This window comes from Neophocaena asiaeorientalis, unplaced genomic scaffold (assembly GCF_003031525.2).
Source record: "Neophocaena asiaeorientalis asiaeorientalis breed wild unplaced genomic scaffold, Neophocaena_asiaeorientalis_V1.1 scaffold132, whole genome shotgun sequence".
Lineage (NCBI taxonomy): Eukaryota > Metazoa > Chordata > Mammalia > Artiodactyla > Phocoenidae > Neophocaena > Neophocaena asiaeorientalis.
In genome coordinates this window covers 2,987,337-3,008,652 of record NW_020173393.1, presented here as the reverse complement: position 1 = coordinate 3,008,652, position 21,316 = coordinate 2,987,337, and the positions used below count along the sequence as shown (strand labels likewise).

Genomic DNA, 21,316 nt, shown 5'->3' with positions numbered 1-21,316 from the left:
GGACAAATTGCTTTCCATTTACATCCTTCCCTGCTGGTGCCTTCATAGTCATACAGGATGATCAGTGTAACCTGTAATGGGGCTGTTGCTCTCAAGGATAAAGTAGTCTGACGCTTAACTCAATAATTAAAACTGTGATGGTGCTCAGCCTGCAGGGATAATGTACTATTATTATAGTCATTTGTTTCAATTAAATGCTTACTGATTTTACAATAGCAGCTGGGCACCTGGGCACTATAGCTATTACTCTGAACAAGACATCTCAGATTTCAGGAGAAATGTGTCAGTGTGCAAGGGATCTCCCACCAAGCATGAAAGTTTATTAGAAATACTTACTTATGAGGCTTCGGGGCGAGAGGCAGGCACTGGGGAAGGCTTCCTAATGGCTTTCTATCTCTTTTGTGCTGGAGTTATTTTCCTAAAAAAAAATAGTCTTCCGATATTTGACTCTTAAAGCCTGAGGAAACTTCAGAGGGTGGTGTATCCCTGGGAGGGTTGGCATAGGGGGAGCTTTGGTTGTGACTCCCCCTGATCTCGGGTGGCCTCGGCCTGCACTGGCTTTTGAAGCAGGGTTTTGGTTGCCGGCCAGAGATTGAAGTCAGGCCGTGGCAGTGAGAGCGCTGAATCCTAGCCACACCAGTATCTAGTGACAAGACCCTGGCCCTTTGGCTTTGCAGAAATGAATTCCCACAAAGGCACGGAAAGTAGTGAAACAAGTAAAGTGTTTATTAGGAGGAAAAAGAGTACGTGTGGATAGACATATGGGCGGGCTCAGAGAGAGAGTCATGCCCTTGTGGTAGTTTGAATCACTTCTGTGGGGCATTTCTCCCAGGTGTCCTTTGGCCAGTCATCTTGCTTTGCCTGGTTCTGAGTCCATATTTGGTATATCTCAGGAACCTCCCATGTGTGCTTGTGCATCTCTTAGCCAAGATGGATTCCAGTAAAGAGGCCTATGGGTAGCTTGATGTCACTCCCATTTTGACCTCCAAGGAGCTTTATAGTCAGGAAGGTCCCCTTGACTTCAAGAATGAGAAATATGTAGTCTTTTATCTTTTATCAAAGATAAGAGGGCCCAGCCTCTCCTCCCTCCTGCTATTTTGGAATATCTGTCCACAGGGGACGAACTTCAGCTGCTCAGCCTGGGCCCATCTATCTCCTGCCTCACCCACATCATTGATTCCCGGATGCGGTAGACTAAAGAATGCCCCTCAAGATGGCCGTGTCCTAATCTTCGGAGCCTTTGAGTATGTTACCTTATACAGCAAAAGGGATTTTGCAGATGTGATTAAGTTAAAATCTTGAAATGGGGAGATTATTCTGGATTATTTGAATGGACCCCATGATGTAAGCATGAGTCCTTATAGAGCCGGGCAGGAGGGTCCAACACCTGGAGTGCTGGGAAAATGGGAAAATGGAAGTAGAGAGAGAAAAGGCCGTGTGATGCGGGGCCATGAGCCAAGGAGTAAGGACCACATCCATCCTAAAAAAAAGCAGGGAGACAGATTCTCCCCTGGAGCCTCCAGAGGGAACCAGCCCTGCCCATACTTTGACATTAGCACAGTGATATGGATTCTGGCCTCCAGAACGGTAAGGTAATGAGTTCGTGTTCTTTTAAGCCATCAGGTCTGTGGTAATTTGTTACAGCAGCAATGGGAAACTGCTATGCAGGGTGTCTGCTGCTTCTGAGTCCTGGGACAACTTTCCCCCAGGAAAGCAGTTCTGCTGCAAATCACAGGACTCCCTGGCGGCTGTCGGCACACAGACCTGGCTTCTGACGCGCCTCTGCCTCAAGCCTTAGCACCTGCAGGCATGGTCCTCCACCTCGGCCCTCCACGTCCTAGCCTCTGCTACCCCTTTATCCTTATCTCCTGCTCTTCCCGAGATCTGTAGTCAGCAAACTGGAGACCCAGGAGAGCTGGTGGTGTAGCTCCAGGCTAGGAGGAGACCGACGTCCTAGCAGTCAGGAGGCGAGGTTCTCTCTTACTCAGCCTTTTTGTTCTATTTGCGTCTGCAGTTGATTAGATGATACCCATCCACATCGGGGAAGGCAAGCCGCTTTACTCAGTCTACCAGCTCATATATTAACCTCATCCAGGAACACCCTGACAGACACATCCAGGATAATGTTTGGCCAAATGTCTGGGCACTCTGTAGCCCAGTCAAGTGGGCACAGGAAATGAACCATCAGACTGCTGCATGCCTCTGCGCCCTCGCACATGCTGTTCCTGCTTCTGGGAAAGCCCTCCACCCCCTCCTTGTCTTCTGCAGACTTCCCCTCCGAGAGCCAGCTCAGAGTCTTTTCTGTGGAAAGCCTTTCTAACTCTCCAGCCGTTGGAGGGGCCCTTCTCTAGCCCCCTCCCCAGATCCCACTGCACGCCTGTGCTCTTGCACTGGTTCAAATTGGGTGGGACTTCCCTGGTGGCGCAGTGGTTAAGAATCCGCCTGCCAACGCAGGGAACATGGGTTCGAGCCCTGGTCCGGGAAGATCCCACATGCTGTGGAGCAACTAAGCCCGTGCGCCACAACAACCGAGCCTGCGCTGTAGAGCCCGTGAGCCCCAACTACTGAGCCTGCATCCACAACTACCGAAGCCTGAGCACCTAGAGCCCTTGCTCCGCAACAAGAGAAGCCACCGCAGTGAGAAGCCCGCACACTGCAACGAAGAGTAGCCCCCGCTCGCCGCAACTAGAGAAAGCCCACGCGCAACAATGAAGACCCAACACAGCCAAAAGTAAATAAATAAATAAATTTATAAAAACAAGAAACTGGGTGGCTGCATCTCTGCCTCCGCCATCAGACGGTGCACCCCAGATGGGGTGTTTTTAGTTTGCTCTTTCGTCCTGCTTCTTCCCAAGATCTCAGACATAGAAGCCCTCAGAGAATGTTTGTTGAATGAATAACAGGAGGAGGACTCGAGAAGTAAAAGGACCACAGAGGTAGTTCTCATGAGGGCAGCTGGAGGCAGAGGCCCAGTTGAGGACATGAGAAAGAGGCTCAAGACAAGCCATGGAAGCTCAGAGTCAGAGGACAATGGCCAACTACCAGGCCTCTGTCACCAGTCCAGGTCTGTCTGATTTGAAAGAGAGGCTGTGATGTGACTCAGACAGAGCAAGAGCCCAGCTGGTGGCCAGGGCAGGGTTGTGCCCAAGGACAGCACACCGAGCAGCTGTTTCCTAGGGCAGGGCTGGGCAGGAGGGTGGGGTAGTGCCTGAGGACCCAGGCCTGGGAACCAGTCAGCCCTTGGTTTGAATCCCAGCTCCACCACTTACAACTTCTGACCTTGGGCACTTTTCTGAGCCTCAGCTTCCTCATCGGTAACATGCTACTGATAAACACACCTTCCTCCCACGCACAACTGGGTGAGAATTACATGTAGTCAGAAGGTGAGTGCCTGGCAGATGTTAACTGACAAATACAGGGTAGTTTTTCTAGCACCATTTCTATTTACTTAACAATATTCAAGGGGTTGGCAATCCATGGCTATCGATCAGCCAGACCTGGCCCTCTGCTTGTTTTTATAAATAAAGTTTTATTGGAACATGGCCACCCCCATTCATTTACATATTGTCTACTGCTGCTTTTTGTGCTATAATGGCAGAATTGAGTACTTACAACAGAGACCTTCTGGTCTGAAAAGCCTACAATATTTAATATTTGGCCTTTTACAGAAGTCCCAACTCCTGATCTAACAAATATAACAAATATCTTTGAAGCACCACCCCTTTGCCAGGCCTTGTGCTGTTATTTTTATTGTCATCAGAGCCTCCCTCTTGGCTTCTCTCATATTTCTTTCATAATCCAGAAACTTCCATTGTTTCTGACCTCTTAGCCCAATTGAGATCCAGTTCAAGGTTATACCCTGAGCAAGTCCATGAGGGCATGAAGGAAAGGAAACCTCTCCTGTTGAACACCTACTGTGTGCCAGGTTCTCTACAACATTTTTTCATTTGATCCTTACAGCTATCCTGTGAGAGCAGGTTCATTACCCTCCACCTATATTAGAGCCGTTAAGGTCTGTGGCTGCAGTAAAAAGATCTCAGTCTTGGAAGACTGCCAGAATTCTGACTTTCCCACTACCTAGCTGTGTGACCTTGGGGAAGTCACTTACCCTCTCTGAGTTTCAGTGTCTTTATTATAAAATGGGGATGATAAGAGTGTCTATGTCAAAGGTTTGTTCATGAAGCTCCTGGGACATAGTGCGTACTCACTAAACATGATAGTTAAGTATATGGTATCACTGTGACTATGGTTACCATTCCTCTATAAAACAGGAATATTACTATCTGTTAGAAAGAGCTGCTCCGAGGCTATGGAAGGGATTGTAAAATGCTGGTCAGTGGCTTGTTAATTTTCCTTTGTGGTTTGATTGTGCTCGGAATTTAAGGAGAAGTTTCTGGACCCTCTGGAACTGAGGCAGAGGCTTCAATGAGAGAATTGAGCGGAGCCGCTGTTGCCTCCAGAAAAAAAAAAGTTCCAATTCCCTGGGCAGAGCGTGAGGCTGTGTTGAATGACACCTTGTCCCTGCCTCAGAGGAAGCAGGGTGGGTGTGCATTCTGTGAATCAGCAGAAAGTGGGAAGGAGACGGGTGTGATTTCTTGTTCTCTCCTTGCAGCGTGGGGCTGCTCTCAGCACCTGGGGTACTCTCCATAGAGAACGCAAATGCTGCTCTGCAGAAAAACACCTTTGTGTGCAGCCCTGAGAATCTATTAAGCCAGGCGAACCTAATTATGTTCACAGCGACACCCTTACTATTTCCTCTGTTTTATCCTTCCTGGAGAGGCTCCTGGAGGTGACCATATGTTTCCATGAGAGAAGTAGGAGGCTTGGTTCATTTGGTTACCAGACACCTCATAAGTGCCAGCTGAGGGCTGGGCCACCTGCCTGGGGCTGGGGAAGCACATTATATATCTCTGCACATAAGCAGATGCTCCGTACCCACCAGGGTGAGCCCAGGGGAAGGCCCAGGTAAAGGGCATGGCCAAAAGAGGGAGGAGAGGTCAGGGAAGTCTTCTTTGAGGAGGTGGCATTTCAGGTAAGCTTGAAGATGATGAAAAGACCAGTGAGCCACAGGGGAAACTATCCATTCCAGCTCGAAGCCCACATGTCCTGGGAAGCTCTGGGAAGGATCTGGAGAGGTCGGCAGGAAAGAGATGGTGCAGATCTTTGTGGGCTCCTACAAGGCCAGGACTGGGCTAGTGGGTCATGGGGGAGCTATTAAAAGCTTCTGAGGAGGGAGGAGACATATTATGTTCCTGAAGGGTCACTGTGGTGGCCAGCAGAGCACCTGGGCTTGAGGAAGCCATGCTGGGGGCCGAGAGGAGGGCTGGTGTCTTAAATTGGGATCCCCCTTAAAGCAGACTCTGACACAAAGGTTTCGGGGCAAGTAGTTTGTTTAGGGGTGATCCCAGGATGTCTGGGAAGGAAGAAGGGAAGAGGGACAGGAAGGGAAGAAAGCCAGTAAAGGGCAGGGTGATGAGCTGTAGCCACCTGGACCAACTGGAAGCCTGTTGTGGACCCTCCAAGAGGCGTATGGAATGAGACTCAGAATTGTCCTCTTGAGGGGAGGGGAAGCCGGGGTTTTATCCACAAACTGCAGCCCCTCAGAGATAGAGGGCCACTTCTAGGGCTCAGCACTTCCAGCCTCCTTGGACAGAGAATGCTGTCAGGCAGGGAGATGCAGGAAACCAGCAACAGGGGCGATAACCCTTGGACTGGTGGTGTCGGGGGGACCTCCAACGTAGGCCAAGGGCAAGCGGGCTGACCCCTGCCAGCACCTGCTATAGCTCATTAGGAGAAAAGGCAATGGTTGCCAAATGTGTTGGGCAGAGCAGGGTGGACTTTGATTGGGGAAGGGGCCCTGTGAACTGGTAGAGAATTCTAGAATGTGTGGAGGGATTGACGTCTGACCACTTCTGTGTACTGCTCCTGTGAGCTCACCATTTTTCTTTCAAAGCCTGAAATTGGCTTTCAACAAAACACTTTCTTAGGTGGGATATGGGAATTTGGAATCATCTGTGGGGGATGCCCCCTATTTGTAGGCATCCATGCAGAAGCCACGACTCACCCAGGGGGCATGGAAGAAAGGAGGGAAAGTTGGATAGAGCTGGAGGAATGCCAGTGTTGAAGGAGTGGGCTGGAAAAGACCAAGAAGGAGTGACTAGTGAGGTAGCTGGACAGCCAGGAGTCAGGCCCTGGAGGGTAGAGGGCTGTCGGGCAAGGCAGTAATTCTTGGAGTCAAGGACTAAGTAAGGGGTGTCTTGGGGAAGGCATCATAGCTTAGTGAGGAAGTATGACGGTCTGTAGAAATCCAGCTTCACCGGCAGTAGCTGTGCGATCATGGACAAGTCTCTGAACCTCTCTGAGCCTTGGCTTCCTCAGCTGAGGATGACTATGTTACCCACCTGGTATGGTAGCTGTGGCGATTAAATGGGCCATATATGGAAAAGCTTAGCAGTGCTTCTGGCACATATTAAATGCTTAATAAAACTTTCCCCTCCTCTTCCTACTGATGAAGACGGTGGGAGGATGATGGAGATGCTTAAGTGGTATACGTAGTAAGGAGGGTACACGCCAAATGAGTTGCTGATGGGGGGGGCGCCTAGTGACAGTGAGAATAGATAGTTCTCTGCAGGAGATTGGCTGTGCAGGGGAGAAAGTTGGGACAGCAGTTTTTAGGAGACTTGGAACTAAGGGAGCTTTGCATGTAAAGACGGGAGAGAAGTGAACATGATTTGATGCTTGTGGGGTGCAGCCCACGGAGAGGGGAGACCCGTTGACCTGATGGAGAGAGACTTAGGTGAGGCTCCTAGAAGCAGAGCCTGAGACGAAGATTCTTGTGAATGCTGTTTATCGAAGGAGAAGGAATCAGAGTCCACAGAGGAAGGAGTTGAGCAAGGATGTGACCTCAGCCAGAGACTTGGGGAGCCCCAGGGCACGCCTGCACGACAGAGGAAGGGGCTGTAATCGGTGTTTCATGATTTTACTGCATTTTTATATGGACTTAAACACTTTATAGTAATGTTTTATGTTTTGAACATGTACATAAAGGTATTCTACTGTATGTATCCTTCTGAAACTCTTTACTCATTATTGTTTTGAGTTCGTCCTCATTGGTAGGTGTGACTCCAGGCCATTCACTTCAACTCTGTACAGAATTCCATTCTGTGAATAGATCACAGATTACCACCATTTCCCAACTGGCAAACATTTAGATTATTCCCAGTTTTTCTGGAGTTAAAAAAAAAAGTGCTGTAATGATCATTGTTGTAGTATATAATTTTTGAAAGGTAATATGACTTTCATATAAATATAAAATGAAAACATGTCAATTTATTTAATTCATTCACTAATGAGGAAGCCAGTAAGGTATTATAATCAGCTCAAAGAACAATCTGATGAATAGGTACATATATAGGCAATCAAGAATGTGTGTAAAAAAAAAAAAAAAAAAAAAAAAAAAAAAAAAAGAATGCTGAAATAAATTTTCTTATAAATGCAAAACTGGTTGATATCTATAGAGCAAGAATACAGTGTTCGGGTTCTTCTTTTCTACAGGATGCGATCAACTGGTACCTCTACCAGACAACATTTTTTGCATTTTTATGGATAAGAATCATTTGCATTCCACCTCACAACCATTAGGATGGTTACTATCCAAAAAAAAAGAAAAAGAGGGAGGGAGAGAGAGTGAGAGAGAGAAAACAAGAGTTGGCAAGGATGTGGAGAAATTGTGCACTGTTGCTGTGAATATAAAATGGTGTAGACCCTATGGATAACAATATGGCAGCTCCTCAAAAAGTAAAAACAGAATTACTATATGATCCAGCAATTCTATTTCTGAGTATATATCCAAAAGAGTTGATAGCAGGGTCTTGAAGAGATCTTTGTACATCTGTGTTCACAGCAGCATTATTCACAATAGCCAAAATATGGAAGCAACCCAAGTGTCCATCGATAGATGAATGGATAAACAAAATGCATTATATGCATACAATGAAATTGCATTCAGCCTTTAAAAGGAAGGAAATTCTGATACATGCTACAACGTGGATGAACATTAAGGACATTATGCTAAGTGAAATAAGCCAGACACAAAAGAAAAAATACCCTATGATTCCACTTCAGGAGGGTACCTAAAGCAGTCAGATTCATAGAATAGTCAAATTTCATAGTAGTAAAATGGTGGTTGCCAGGGGCCACAGGGAGGAAGCAACAGGAAGCTATGGTTTAATAGATACAAAGTCTCAGTTCTACAGGATGAAAAGAGCTCTGGAGATGGATGGTAGTGACGGTAGCGCAACAACGTGAAATACTTTAAAATGGTTAAGATGGTAAATCCTATCTTATGTGTATTTTACCACAATTTAAAAAAACTTAATGATAAAACAATAAGTTGCACTAATATCATTTTTGTACAGCTTACAAAGTTGTCAAATAGCCTAGTCAAAGACAAAGGCACACATTTCTATAGAAACAGATAACCCTGAGGTCGACTAGCCAACACCCATTGAAAGAACATTCATTTGCCCATTTCAGAGTCTTTAAAGTTTCCTGCAGTATATATGTCTTCTTGTGCATGTGGGAAAGTTCTTTACAGTAAATATCTTGGTATAGAATTGCTAGGTTATAGGATATGGATGATCAGATTTCTTCCTAAAATGTGTATCTTACTAGTTTACACTCCCACCGGCAGTATAAACAGAAACCCAAATGTCCAGGAAACGAATGAAAAAATGTTTGACTTCTCTAGTAAACAGGGCAGTGCAAATTAGAACAACTTTGGGAGCATTTCAGACTTAGCAGATTTGCAAAAATTCAAAATCTGCCATTATCAAGTGTTGGCCATATATTAAATTACTGAGTTCAGGTATACCTGATTGAAGAATTCTAAAACAGGCAGCTGGGAAGGAAAAAGAAAAAACAAGCCCTAAACACAGAGCCCCAAGGCCAATTTGCCCTTGAAGAAATAACGTCAGATCCTTCTTTAAGATTCATGGAAAAAGGAGTGTGTACATGTTGGAATAGTAAAGGATGTTTAGAGAATAGATTTTAAAATCTACCTTTTGTTCAAAGTGTTCAAAAATTTTTCCAGCTTTATTGAGGTATTATTGAGATTTAACATATTTAAGTTTAAGGTATACAACGTGATGATTTGATGCGTGTATATACTGTGAAATAATTACCATAATAAGTGTGTATGTGGTGGTAACTTTTAAGATCTACTCTTTTAACAACTTTTAATTATATAATATAGTATTGGTGATTATAGTCACCATGCTGTATATTAGATCCCTAGAATTTATTCATCATACAGCTGGAAGTTTGTACCCTTTGACCACCTTCACCCATTTCCCCCAACCCCCTGGCCCTGGCGACCACCACTGTACTCTCTATTTGAGTTCAGCTTTTTTAGAACCCACATATGAGTGAGAAGATAAAGTATTTGTCTTTCTCTGTCTCACTCATCTCACTTAGCCTAATGCTCTCAAGGTCCGTCCACACTGCCACAAAAGGCAGTGTTTCCTTCTTTTCTATGGCTGAATAACATTGTAAAATGTACCATATTTTCTTTATCCCTTCATCTGTTCACGGACATTTACGTTGTTTCCATGTCTTGGCTATTATAAATGTTGCTGCAGTAAACATGGGGTGCAGATATCTCTTCGAAGTAGTGATTTCATTTCTTCTGGATATATACCCAGGGATGAGATTGCTGGATCGTATGGTAGTCTAGTTTTAAGTTTTTGAGGAGCCTCCATACTGTTTTCCATAGTGGCTACACCAATTTATATTCCCACTACCAGGATACAAAGGTTCCCTTTTCTCACACCCTTGCTAACATTTGTAATCTCTTGTGTTTTTGATAATATCCATTCTAACAGATGTGAGGTGATATCTCACTGTGGTTTTTAAAAAAAATTTTTATTGAAGTATAGTAAATAAAACAGTGGAGAAATCAAGAAAGTGATAATTGCCACAGATAAATTAGGATTTAAGATAGAAACGTTAATTGAGGCAAACATACTCTTAAATTAACAAGAAGCCGTGTGAAAATATAGCATTCTGGGACATATATGGGAATGAATAACCACATCAATATAAAGAAAACTGGTTTAAATTCTATAGCGAAGCTGATAGGAACACAATAGTAGTAGGAGGCTTAAACTCATTTTTCTCGAGATTTCACAGCTGAAGTAGTCAAAACAGTTTATTGAATAGACACATAGAGAAATGTGTATGTTACCGAGTAAACATTATCTCAGAGGCACATGAAAGTTTTACAAAAATTGATCATATCTTAAGCCATAATGAAAACTTCAGTACCACAAAGATAAAATCCTAGGAGTTATGTTCCCTGGCCACAGTCACAAAAGGCTACATTAATAAAGATTCTTTTCCAAATAATTTTAGGGTAAAAAGGAAAATCAAATCTTCAGTTGTAGAGTATTTTTTAAATATTTCTGTGATTCAGCTACAGTCCTCCTCAGGAGGAAAAAATCATGGTTACAGAGCTGGACTTCTCGCCCTCAGCACTGTTGACATTTTGGGTACATAACTCTTGTTGGGGAGCATTCTGTGCTTTATAGGGTATTGAGCAGAATCCCTGGCCCCTCGACCCACTAGACACCAGTAGCAGCACCCCCTCACCCAGTTAAAAACCAAAAACATCTCCTACATGGCAAAAGTGTCCCTGTTTGAACCCCTGCCCTACTACATCTATTATTAAAAAAGAAAATGTGAAAATAAGTAAATTGTTTAATTTGAAAAGCTAGATAAAAAGCAGCATGATACCTGAAGTTAATATTAATAGAGAGAAAAGCAAAATTTAATAATGATCAGAAAAGTTGTCAAATAAATTTGTTTAAATATAAGAACTGGTTCTTTGGACAGTTAAAAATATATAAATTTTGAGAAGGAAAATTTTAGAAAGCAACATGCATTCACAGTATTACAATTGAGAATGGGGATTTAAAACCATAGAGTAGGTTAAAAATATGGTAATGTTATCCTAATTTTATGCTACTGGTATTAAAATCTGGATGAAGTATACAATTTTCTAAATATATGTGTGTGTGTATATATATATGTGTGTATATATATATATATATATATATAAAACCGAACTAACTCAAGAGAATGTGGAAACTAAAATAGACCTATTAGCCATAGCAAATATTGTGAAAATCAATCTTTCAAAAAGCCCTGGGCCTCAGATATTTTTATGTCTAAACTCTTTCAGTTCTCTAAGGAAAATAATCATTTCTTTGTTATTTATACTCTTCCAGGACATAATGAAAAAGAGAAACAACTCAGTTCTTTTTCTAAAGCTGACCATCACACAAAAAAACCAACATTTGACAAAGATAACCCAAAAGAATGGAAACTGACACGTAAAAAAGAAAGTTCCTCAGAAATGAAGAAACACCAAACAAATTCAAACAAATATATATACAGGCAAGGATAGCAATGTTCATATCAGATTCCACTGAATTCAAGGCAAAAATTAGACACTTTATAATAATACTAAAGTTTAATCCGTTATGAAGATATAATTGCCAGTTTTCTTTTTGCAATAAAAACCAACATCAAATTCCCAAAACAAAAACTTTAAGCATTAAAGGGAGATTTTGATGGAAGCAGAAAGTTGTAGGCAACTTTGACAAACCAAAGGAATCGAAATAATATAATCACCACTGATAAGACAGAGAAATGTCACACTATTATATTACTCTGCAAACACAGCTCCCCTTTGCCCTTAAATACTGTGAAATACATACAAAATTTAAACATATGTGGGTCTTAAAGGAAACCTCAATAAATTTTCAAAAGTGCAAATAGTACAGATCATATTCTTAGATCACGTTTGTTACTAGAAATTAGGAGCAAAAGGAAAAGAAACAACAAAAATTTTTGACCTCTTAGAAATTTCAGAACTTGGACTTCCCTGGTGACACAGGCAAGTGGTTAACAGTGGTTAAGAATCCGCCTGCCAGTGCAGGGGGACATAGGTTCAAGCCCTGGTCTGGGAGGATCCTACATGCCGCAGAGCAACTAAGCCCACGAGCCACAATTACTGAGCCCGGGTGCTGCAACTGCTGAAGGCCACGCGCCTAGAGCCCGTGCTCCGCAACAAGAGAAGCCGCCACAATGAGAAGCCCGCGCACCACAATGAAGAGTAGACCCCGCTCGCTGCAACTAGATAAAGCCTGTGTGCAGCAACGAAGAAACAATGCAGCCAAAAATTTTTTTTAATTATATTAAATTAAAAAAAAAAGAAATTTCAGAACTCTTCTTAAACATCGATTGGATGAGAGGAAATTAAAACTGAAATTTAAAAATAAATACACCAAAAAGAACAATAATGAAAATCTCACGTGATGAAGTCTGAGAAACGTTAAGGTCGTGTTCAGAGGAAAATTCATAGCATGAAACCTACTTCTAAACATTGAGAATGAAAATACTGAATTGAAAATGCGACCCAAAATTGAGGGGGAAGCAACACTAATAAATATGTAAAAATCAGAGGAAGAGATTAATAAAGATAAAATTAGATATTAAAGAATTAGAAAACGGAGGAGTAGACCTGATAAACAAATTTGAAATTTGATTCTTTTGAGGAGGAAAAAAAAATCCCACAAAATAAAATAGAAAACCGATGAGGCTCCCTAACGAAGAACAAGTAAAGGAAAACACAGATACTGGATATTAAAAGTTAGAATTTAGGGCTTCCCTGGTGGCGCAGTGGTTGAGAGTCCGCCTGCCGATGCAGGGGACACGGGTTCGTACCCCGGTCCGGGAAGATCCCACATGCCGCGGAGCGGCTGGGCCCGTGAGCCATGGCTGCTGAGCCTGCGCGTCCGGAGCCTGTGCTCCGCAGCGGGAGAGGCCACAACAGTGAGAGGCCCGCGTACCGCAATAAATAAATAAATAAAATTAGAATTTAACCACAAATTCAGAGGAAATAAAAATAATTGTAAGACTATGCAAATTGGCATGCCTCACTGAACAGTGTGTGTGTGTGTATGTAATTTTTAGGCAAAAAGGGTACACTATTCTAAATGTGTTTAGTATGAGAAATGCCTGTATATAAAAATCAGTAGCTTGCTTTATATTCTAAAAATAACCAGTTAGAAAATATCATGGGGAATAGATAATAAGAAAACGACTGACCTCTGGGGGGAAAATGTGCAAACTTTATTAAGGGATTTATTTATTCTATGTATTTAACAAACCCTTGTACAAGATAGGGCTTACTATGTGCCAGGCAGATTTAATCCTTAACAACCCTAGAAGATAAGTTTAATCATTATCCAAATTTTTCAGGTGAAGAAACTGAGGCACAAAGAGGTTAAGTAACTTGGCCAAAGTCACCCAGTGTATAAGCAGCAGAACCAGGATTCAAAATGCCCTCGGCTTCCAACGTCTATGCTCTTTGCTATCACGCTGCATAGTGAATAAATGCAAAGGTACACCGTGTTCCAGGAAGGAAAACCCAGTATCATAAAATGATCTCTTCACAGCTGGACTGGGCTCTCTAGCAAGGGCTGAGATGCTGACTCTCCGTCCAGGGTGAATATCAACAGAATGGCACCCCCCAGAGGTGCATCTAATTGTGCAGGGGTCGGAATAGAATGGACCCTCACCTGTGGGTGATCCATGGGGAAGCCACAACTCAGAGGGGACCCCCTCCTCTGAGTCTGGTACATACACATGCAGATGTGCTGGTCCTTTCAAACTCAACATGCAATCTCCTCTTCTCTCAGATCCAGGAGATGGTCCACTCAGAGGTTGCTGCCTATGACTCGGGCCGACCAGGGCCCCTGCTGGGCCGCCCAGCGATGCTGGCCAGCCACATGAGCGCCCTCAGCCAGTCCCAGCTCATTTCTCAGATGGGCGTCCGGAGTGGCATCGCCCACAGCTCCCCGTCACCCCCAGGGAGCAAGTCGGCAACCCCGTCTCCCTCCAGTTCAACTCAGGAGGAGGAGTCGGAAGCGCATTTCAAGGTACGTAGGGATGGAGATGCAAAGGCTTAAGGTGCCCTCCTGTCAGCAAGGGGACAGGCCCTGCATGGAAATGGTCATCACCTACTTCTAAAAAAGACTAGAAGAGTATAACTATACCCTTTGCTGGAAAAAAAAAAAAGGAGGAAAATTCTGGATAAACGTGATGTCGTCTTATTCCTGAATAGCCAATGGGTCATTTCAGTGGCATTGATGGCATTGGCAAGATCCTCAGGGCCATGTCTATGACCACTTTGGCCTTTTTGGCCCACTTTGGAGGACCACAAAGATGGGTGGTCCAGCAGTGCTCTGGGCAGCACTGCAGGATGGAGCACGGAAAATGACTCCCCCCCCCTTGGGGGCGTGGCCCACCCTGTATCCCTGGAACCAGGTGTGGTGCTGCCTCTTCAAGAACACGTCAGGGATGAGAACTCACCATGTGTCCAGGCTCCCATCCTTTCTTTGCACTGACTCTAGATCTCCCTCCCTGTCGTAGAGCACCTTGTTTTTACAAAAACAGAGGCCCCGAAAGGCCAAGGGTGGATGTGCTTGCCCGGAACCTCCCAATGAGTCGCCGGCAGAATCAAGGCTTGATTCCACAACACCTCCCTCCCTTTCTTCTTCCTAAGGGCCTCTCACCCCTTTCCACGTGGCGGCCCTGCAGAGGCCTTGGGCAGTAACCGTGGCACCCATGCCATCCTGCAGGTACCCTGACCTCCAGGCTGGGGTGGGCACCTCTGGATCCTGGTCCAGCTACATCCTCAGGATAACTTGGTCTCTATTGTAGTCCAGGCGGGGGCGGTTTTAATTTTATTTTCTTTTTATTTAACAAACCCTTCTAAAACACTTTCACGGGCCAGACACTATTCTAAGGACACGACAGGAATTAATCCACGTAATCTTCATCGCAACCCTATGTGGTAGGTGCCTTTATCATCTTCGATTGGCAGATGGGGAAACTGAGGCACAGAGAGGTTAAGTAATGTATCAAGTGTCACAGAACCAGGATTTAAACCAAGGTGGTTGCAATCTGGCTCCAGCATATGTGCTCTTAACCGCCTGCAGTGCCTCATCTGCTCAGCTCTCCATCAATTACAAGGTGCATCCGTCCGCATCTCCTATCCCGTCAGAGCCTTGCCACGGTGCTGACAGAACTAAGGCTTGGGGAGGTGAGTGGCTGCAGAGAAACACTCAGTAACAGAACCAATGTGGCTACAGACTGCCTCTCCCCGTCCCTCAGATGTGCAGGCCTGAGTCTTATCCACTGGCCCACAGTTTCCTTATCAGTTCATGGTGTCACTTTCATTTCCTTGGTGCATAGAGCCATGGTCTCCATGGCAGGATCCAGGGCCTTTGACCAACATCCCTGGTCCCTGGGTGGCCTGGGAGTCCTAGTCTGTGGGGGGGTATTCCCATCCGCTCCGCATCCTGGAAGCCCTAAGTGAGGTGCTCACAGTATGGTGGTCCTGGCGTCTGACTGCATCAGAGGCCAGGTGTCCAGGGTGAGGCCACACCTGGCGACAGTTCCATTAACCTCACTCCATCCAACAACTTCAAAGGGGGTCAGGGGGACTAAGCCACTGGACCCAAATCACACGGCTGAAATGTGGTAGAAGAGACTGATCTTATGTAATCAAGGATAATCTTTGGGGATTATTTGTGATCACAGGAAGGGAGAGCTGTTAAGAAAAATATATCTGTCCCAAACTTGGAAATAGTCCAAAAACGGATAAATGCACATTCTTTCAATGGCATATTACAGCATCATCTAACAGACTCTCAAAAATTATCTGATTCTCTGGGAGATTGTGCCTTTGTTTTGATTCCTCCTTCATTATTGATTAGGGGGTTTTACACTCTGTAAAGGAAGATGTTAACTTGGAGGAAAAGCAATGAAGATGTAAACGATTTTTGTCTGATTACGAGGCAAATGAATTTTTCCCTGTAGAGACACAAATGACTTCTGTCCGGTACAGAAGACTAGAAGCCCCAGAGGTGATAGCTTTATTGCTCTCCAGGGCACTAACCAGTTTCTTTCTCTTGTATTTCTTTGAATCAACTTTACCATCATGCTGCTTCTCATTGATGAGTTAAATGAAAAATGCAGTACTAGATTTAAAAAAAAGAAAAAGAAAACAGAAAAACCCAGGGCTCATACCCAGGACATGTGTGCATGCATGTGTGCGTGTGTGTGTGTGTGTGTGTGCAAGCCCGGGGGGAGCGTGGCCAGCCCGCAGGTGCTGCCTGTGTATAAGCAAGGCTGGGCAGGCAGGGAAAAGCTGAGGAAAGTCCAGCTCTGCCTGAGGCTGGGTCGGGTCCCCTTTGGCAGGAGGTCCCAGGCTTCTCTGATTTCTGACTCCTCTCACCCGGGCAGATGTCGGGAGAAAAGAGACCCTCCGCCGACCCTGGCAGAAAGGCCAAGAACCCAAAGAAGAAGAAGAAGAAGGACCCCAACGAGCCACAGAAGCCTGTATCGGCCTACGCGCTTTTCTTCAGAGACACTCAGGCCGCCATCAAGGGACAGAACCCCAGTGCAACCTTCGGGGACGTGTCCAAAATCGTGGCCTCCATGTGGGACAGCTTGGGAGAGGAGCAGAAGCAGGTGAGCCTCCATCCCTTTCTGGGCCATCCCTCAAGCCTCTGAGGTCAGACTTGGAAGGTCTGGAACCAGGCCCAGCCTCTGGAACTAGAGACTCTTGCAGAGGTCTTTGCTAGGCTCAGTCTGCCCATCTGTAAGCTGGGGAGGTAGGACCCTTCTGATTTGGCTGTTTTGTAGCTGCGTTCACTAGCCACTTGGTTAAGTGGAGAAAAAAACTGGACCTCTGCTTCCTCATCTGTTAAATGAGAACAGGCGTCTTCATCCATCTTGGCCTCCAACTCTAAAAGTCTGGGGTCCAAGCCAGAGCTTTCTTATCCGCTGACCAGAGGCCCGTGGCCTCCTCTCAGGGGCCTGCAGGGAGAATAGGAGCAGAGCTAGCTCCGAGGTAAATGCCAGTTACCAGCCCTGTGAGCTCAGACTGACCACCTGACCTCTCCTCGATATTGCCCACATCTTGGATCTTTCAGGCCTACAAGAGGAAGACCGAAGCAGCGAAGAAGGAGTATCTGAAGGCTCTGGCAGCCTACAGGGCCAGCCTTGTCTCCAAGGTAACACCTGGAATCCCTAGGCCCAGCCCTGATAAGAATGGGGCCACTTGAGGGATAGAGCAAGAACCAAGGCGGGAATGGTCAACACCATAGGTCTTGGAAGGGATGGATAAGACCAATGTGGTCCCTTCTCCAGTGCACCGCCTCTGTGCCAAGCTTATGCTTTACATGCATAGTATACATGCATCTCATTTAATTCTTCCAAGAAGAACCTGTTACACGGCGGAGTTAAGCGACCTGCCTGCGAGTAGCCAGCCTGTTAGGTGGCTGTACCAGGATTGAGGCCCAGTTTTGCCAGTCTTCAGATGTGGCCTTTCCTCCCGTCCTGCGCTCTCTGCCTCATTCCTCAGCACCAGCACTGCAGGAGGCTCAGCGTTGGCAGTGGTTGTGTGGTCCACGGGGGGCAGCGGGTGGTCTGGAAGCTGCTACAGAGGACGTGGCTTCTGGGTTAGGCCATAAAGGGCCAAGCAAAGAGGGTGTCCCAAATCAAGGGAACGGCCCACACTAAGGCACAGAGGCTGGGGAGAAGCCTAAGTAGAGGATAGCCCAGCTGGACGGTGCTGGCCTCTCGGGTCAGGCTGAGAAGCATGGGTTCTCCCGTGGGCAGGGGAGCCCCCAGGGATTAAAGCAGGGGTGGTTGGATGGTCAGAGCCAAGTGTGCTCGACCCTGAATTATCTCTGGTGAGTCCCCAGCTCTTTCCCCAGGGGCCTGAGAGCCATCCAGGAGCCACGCCAGTGGGTGACAAAACCACACGATCTCGTGGCCCAAGTTCTGGCTTATGCACCTTCCCCGGAGTGATTGGTGTCTGTCTCCTTCCAGAGCTCCCCCGACCAGGGTGAGACCAAGAACACTCAGGCGAACCCACCGGCCAAAATGCTCCCACCCAAGCAGCCCATGTACGCCATGCCAGGCCTGGCCTCCTTCCTGACGCCATCCGACCTGCAGGCCTTCCGCAGCGGGGCCTCCCCCGCCAGCCTTGCCCGGACGCTGGGCTCCAAGTCACTGCTGCCGGGCCTCAGCGCATCCCCGCCACCGCCCCCCTCCTTCCCTCTCAGCACCCCCCTGCACCAGCAACTGCCACTGCCACCCCACACCCAGGGCACCCTCCTCAGCCCACCTGTCAGCATGTCCCCAGCCCCCCAGCCTCCCATCCTGCCCGCTCCCATGGCACTCCAGGTGCAGTTGGCCGTGAGCCCCTCACCTCCAGGGCCACAGGTAAGCAGGATCCAGTGAGAACGTGCCCCTCGGGGACCCCTTGCAGAAAGGGGAGGCAGCTTGGGGTTCCAAATACTGGCCCTGCTACTCACCGGCTGTGTGACCTCAGCCTTAGCACCTTACCTCTCTGAGCCTCAGTTACTGCAACTGTGAATTGGGGCGGTACACCTTGCCTGAGATGCTCTGGCTACAGAGAACAGTTGGCAAGTAGCCAGACAGGTTCTTCAGATTCTTAGGGTATCTCAGACCCTCCTCCCTCAGCCTCTGTCCATTTCTGCTCTCTGGCCGGAGGGGTTGAGGCCACTGTGGCTTCTGCTAGATCAACCCTAGCTCCTGGCTCTCCCCAGAGCCTTTGAAGCCAGATCCCCCTAATTGCTCCACAGACACTGGTAATTACAAGGCTTGCTTGGCCCTGGGAGGTCACTCAGCCCAAGAAATCCATTTTACAGAGTGGGAAACTGAGGTCCAGGAAAAGAAAGTCCGTCACCCCCTCCCCCCCATGTAGCTAAGACAAGGGTTGAATTTTCCAGAACGTGCTCTACTAGGGAAAAGAAAGAAGCGGTCCAGGCAGAGAGGCAGAGCGGAGATTTCTTATAAGCCGGGGAAGTGTCTCTGCGAACACGCCCCCGTCCCCTCTTGCTGCCTGAGATGCACCCCATTCTCTCTCCTTTGCTCACCGCCTCCTCCCCACCTCGGCAGGACTTCCCTCACATCTCTGAGTTCCCCAGTGGTTCCGGATCCCGCTCCCCTGGCCCATCCAACCCCACGAGCAGCGGAGACTGGGACGGCAGCTACCCCAGCGGGGAGTGTGGCATCGGCACCTGCAGGTCGGCCCTCACCCCACTCGCCCGCCCTCGGCGCTGCCCTTGTCCTGCCTACACGTGGAGCATGAGGACGGGATGACAGGGTGGGAAAAGACGAGGGGGACAGCGCAGGTCACTGTCAGCCCTGCAGGAGGTCCTCTTGGGCACCGGGTGCCCGTCGTCCTCAGGAGAGGACCAAAGCAAGGCCCCAGAGGGACTCAGCTGGTCTGCTGCCAGGCCCGCAGGGGAAACTGAGGCCTGTCTTCACTCTTGCTGCTTTTCCTTATATCCTGTTTTTTTTTTTCACAAGTGCTTGACATGGCATTCGTAGCTAAGCCATCTGTCTTCAGTCAGCTTCCTCAGAAGCAGAGCTTGAGGCAGGGATTTGGGTGTCCTCGACGATGTATACGTGTTCAGGGAGAACCTGCAGGATACGGGGTGGGGGAGGGAAGCAGACCAGGGCAGGGAGGGAGCTTAGCGAGGGCGTGGCCTCAGCTGGAGACTGGCTTCAGCCCGATCCCATGGGAGCTCTGGGCACCAATCACAGCACAGACTTGGTCTCATTTTGAGGTTTGAGCTTTTTGTATCCGCTGAGGACCAGGTGGTCCCCTGCCAGGATTCCAAGAGGGGTGTTCGGTTCTACCCAGTGGATAGTCAGGGAGGGGCCAGGACAGACCCTCATTCATCCTCAGAGGGGCAGCCAAATCCAGGGAGGGCGTGAAGGGCCAGGGAGCAGGTGTCCTGACGTGCCCCGGGCCTTGTGTCCAGGCCCTTGAGGGCCAGGGGGGCGCCTGGGGCGGGGTGGAGGCGTCACATCCACTCTGACAGCCTCTCCTTTCTCCCCCAGCCTCCTCCCCAGGGATAAATCACTCTACCTCACCTAAGCCCGCCTCCCTCTCCTCCCTGAGGCTTGCTGGAAGGGCACTGCTCAGAGCCTGAAGGGCTGACAGCAGAAAAGAGGCCTTGGCAGGAAGCAGGGTGCCGGAGAAGAGAGAGCAGTGACACGACCACAGCCCCGGGCTGAGTCTCTTCCTCAACCTCCCACCAGACTCTGCAGAGGCAGCGCACCGCCCGCCGCCAGCCCAAAGAACCTGCAGGAACCTTCCGCCCCCTGACCTGCTTGCTCCAGGGTTACCGTGGACCCTGCTCCTCTCCCTGCCACCGTACCCCATGTCGGGACGTCTGGCCCCAGCCCAAAGTCACGTGAGCTGCCCCCGGACGGATCACTGCAGCAGAAACCCGCCCCCAGATGCATAGGGCAGGGGCCAGCTCAGCCCCAGATGTGCAAATACGGTTTTACAGTGCGAACAAGACATTATGAAACATAAACTGTTGGCTCCATGTAAGTACTAGTTGACCAAGTGTTTTAGAAACTGTGCTGAAGACACCTGTAAGATTATTTTGTTGCAGGGTGGGCAGGGGTGGGGGGAAAGTAGATTCCTTTAAGGTAAAAAGCATTTTCTATGACCCTTAGCACATTTTTTTAAGTGTTATCTTAAGGGAGATGTGCACGAAAGAAGCGGCCAAACCGTTTGATCGTCTGTACAGCAGGAACCGGACAATTTATAGCCACACTCAGAGATGTCGCGCTTTTTTTTTCCTTTTTTTTTTTTGGATCATACGTTTATTTAAAATGGCCAACAACGACTTCTGTCTATTTATAAGGAACAACTGAGAACGAAACTGCAGTTTATCATAAAGTGTGCGTGCTTTGGGGGCTTGGTTTGGGTCTGGGTTCTTCATGTTTGCAGCCGTTTTCTGACCCTGCAAATGTCTGCCTCGGTGCAGTGCTTCTCTCGAAGTTCTTTGTAATAAAACTTCTGAAAAGTTGGCAACAAGCCTGTCTCTCCTTACACTTGGTAAGCCAGGGCCAGACCTTCTGGAGTGGACTTCGGTGGTGGCTTCACCAGGACAGAGCCCCTGGTGTCAGTCAGATTGAGGGCAAAGTCCCACCTGCCCTTTCCCCACCCCGAAGGGTCTCTATGGGTGACAGAGCCCTGCTGGCCTCAGTCTTCCCATCTGTAGAAGTGGGTTAATGATGATGTGAACTCGTAGGGTTCTCATGATGATTCCAGGCACTCTGGCATAAAGTGCTGGCCACGCAAGGGCCCTCACGGGCAGGTGACCGCAGTGAGTCCCTACTGACCACT

General features: G+C 47.4%; 1 protein-coding gene across 2 annotated transcripts in view; it reads left to right on the top strand.

Moving 5' to 3' along the window:
* TOX2 (TOX high mobility group box family member 2) overlaps positions 1-20,996 on the top strand; it is an 82,020-nt gene extending 61,024 nt beyond the window's left edge. The window contains exons 3-8 of one of the 2 annotated variants that reach the window (XM_024746905.1): positions 13,764-14,003; positions 16,375-16,602; positions 17,067-17,147; positions 17,968-18,363; positions 19,063-19,190; positions 20,014-20,996. In XM_024746905.1, the coding sequence (XP_024602673.1) occupies positions 13,764-14,003; positions 16,375-16,602; positions 17,067-17,147; positions 17,968-18,363; positions 19,063-19,190; positions 20,014-20,050 (1,110 nt within the window). In that variant the 3' untranslated portion in view covers positions 20,051-20,996. Of the gene's footprint in view, positions 1-13,763; positions 14,004-16,374; positions 16,603-17,066; positions 17,148-17,967; positions 18,364-19,062; positions 19,490-20,013 lie in introns of those variants that run through there. The other variant, XM_024746904.1, reaches the window with a different exon arrangement.
* The last annotated feature ends 320 nt before the right edge of the window (positions 20,997-21,316 follow it).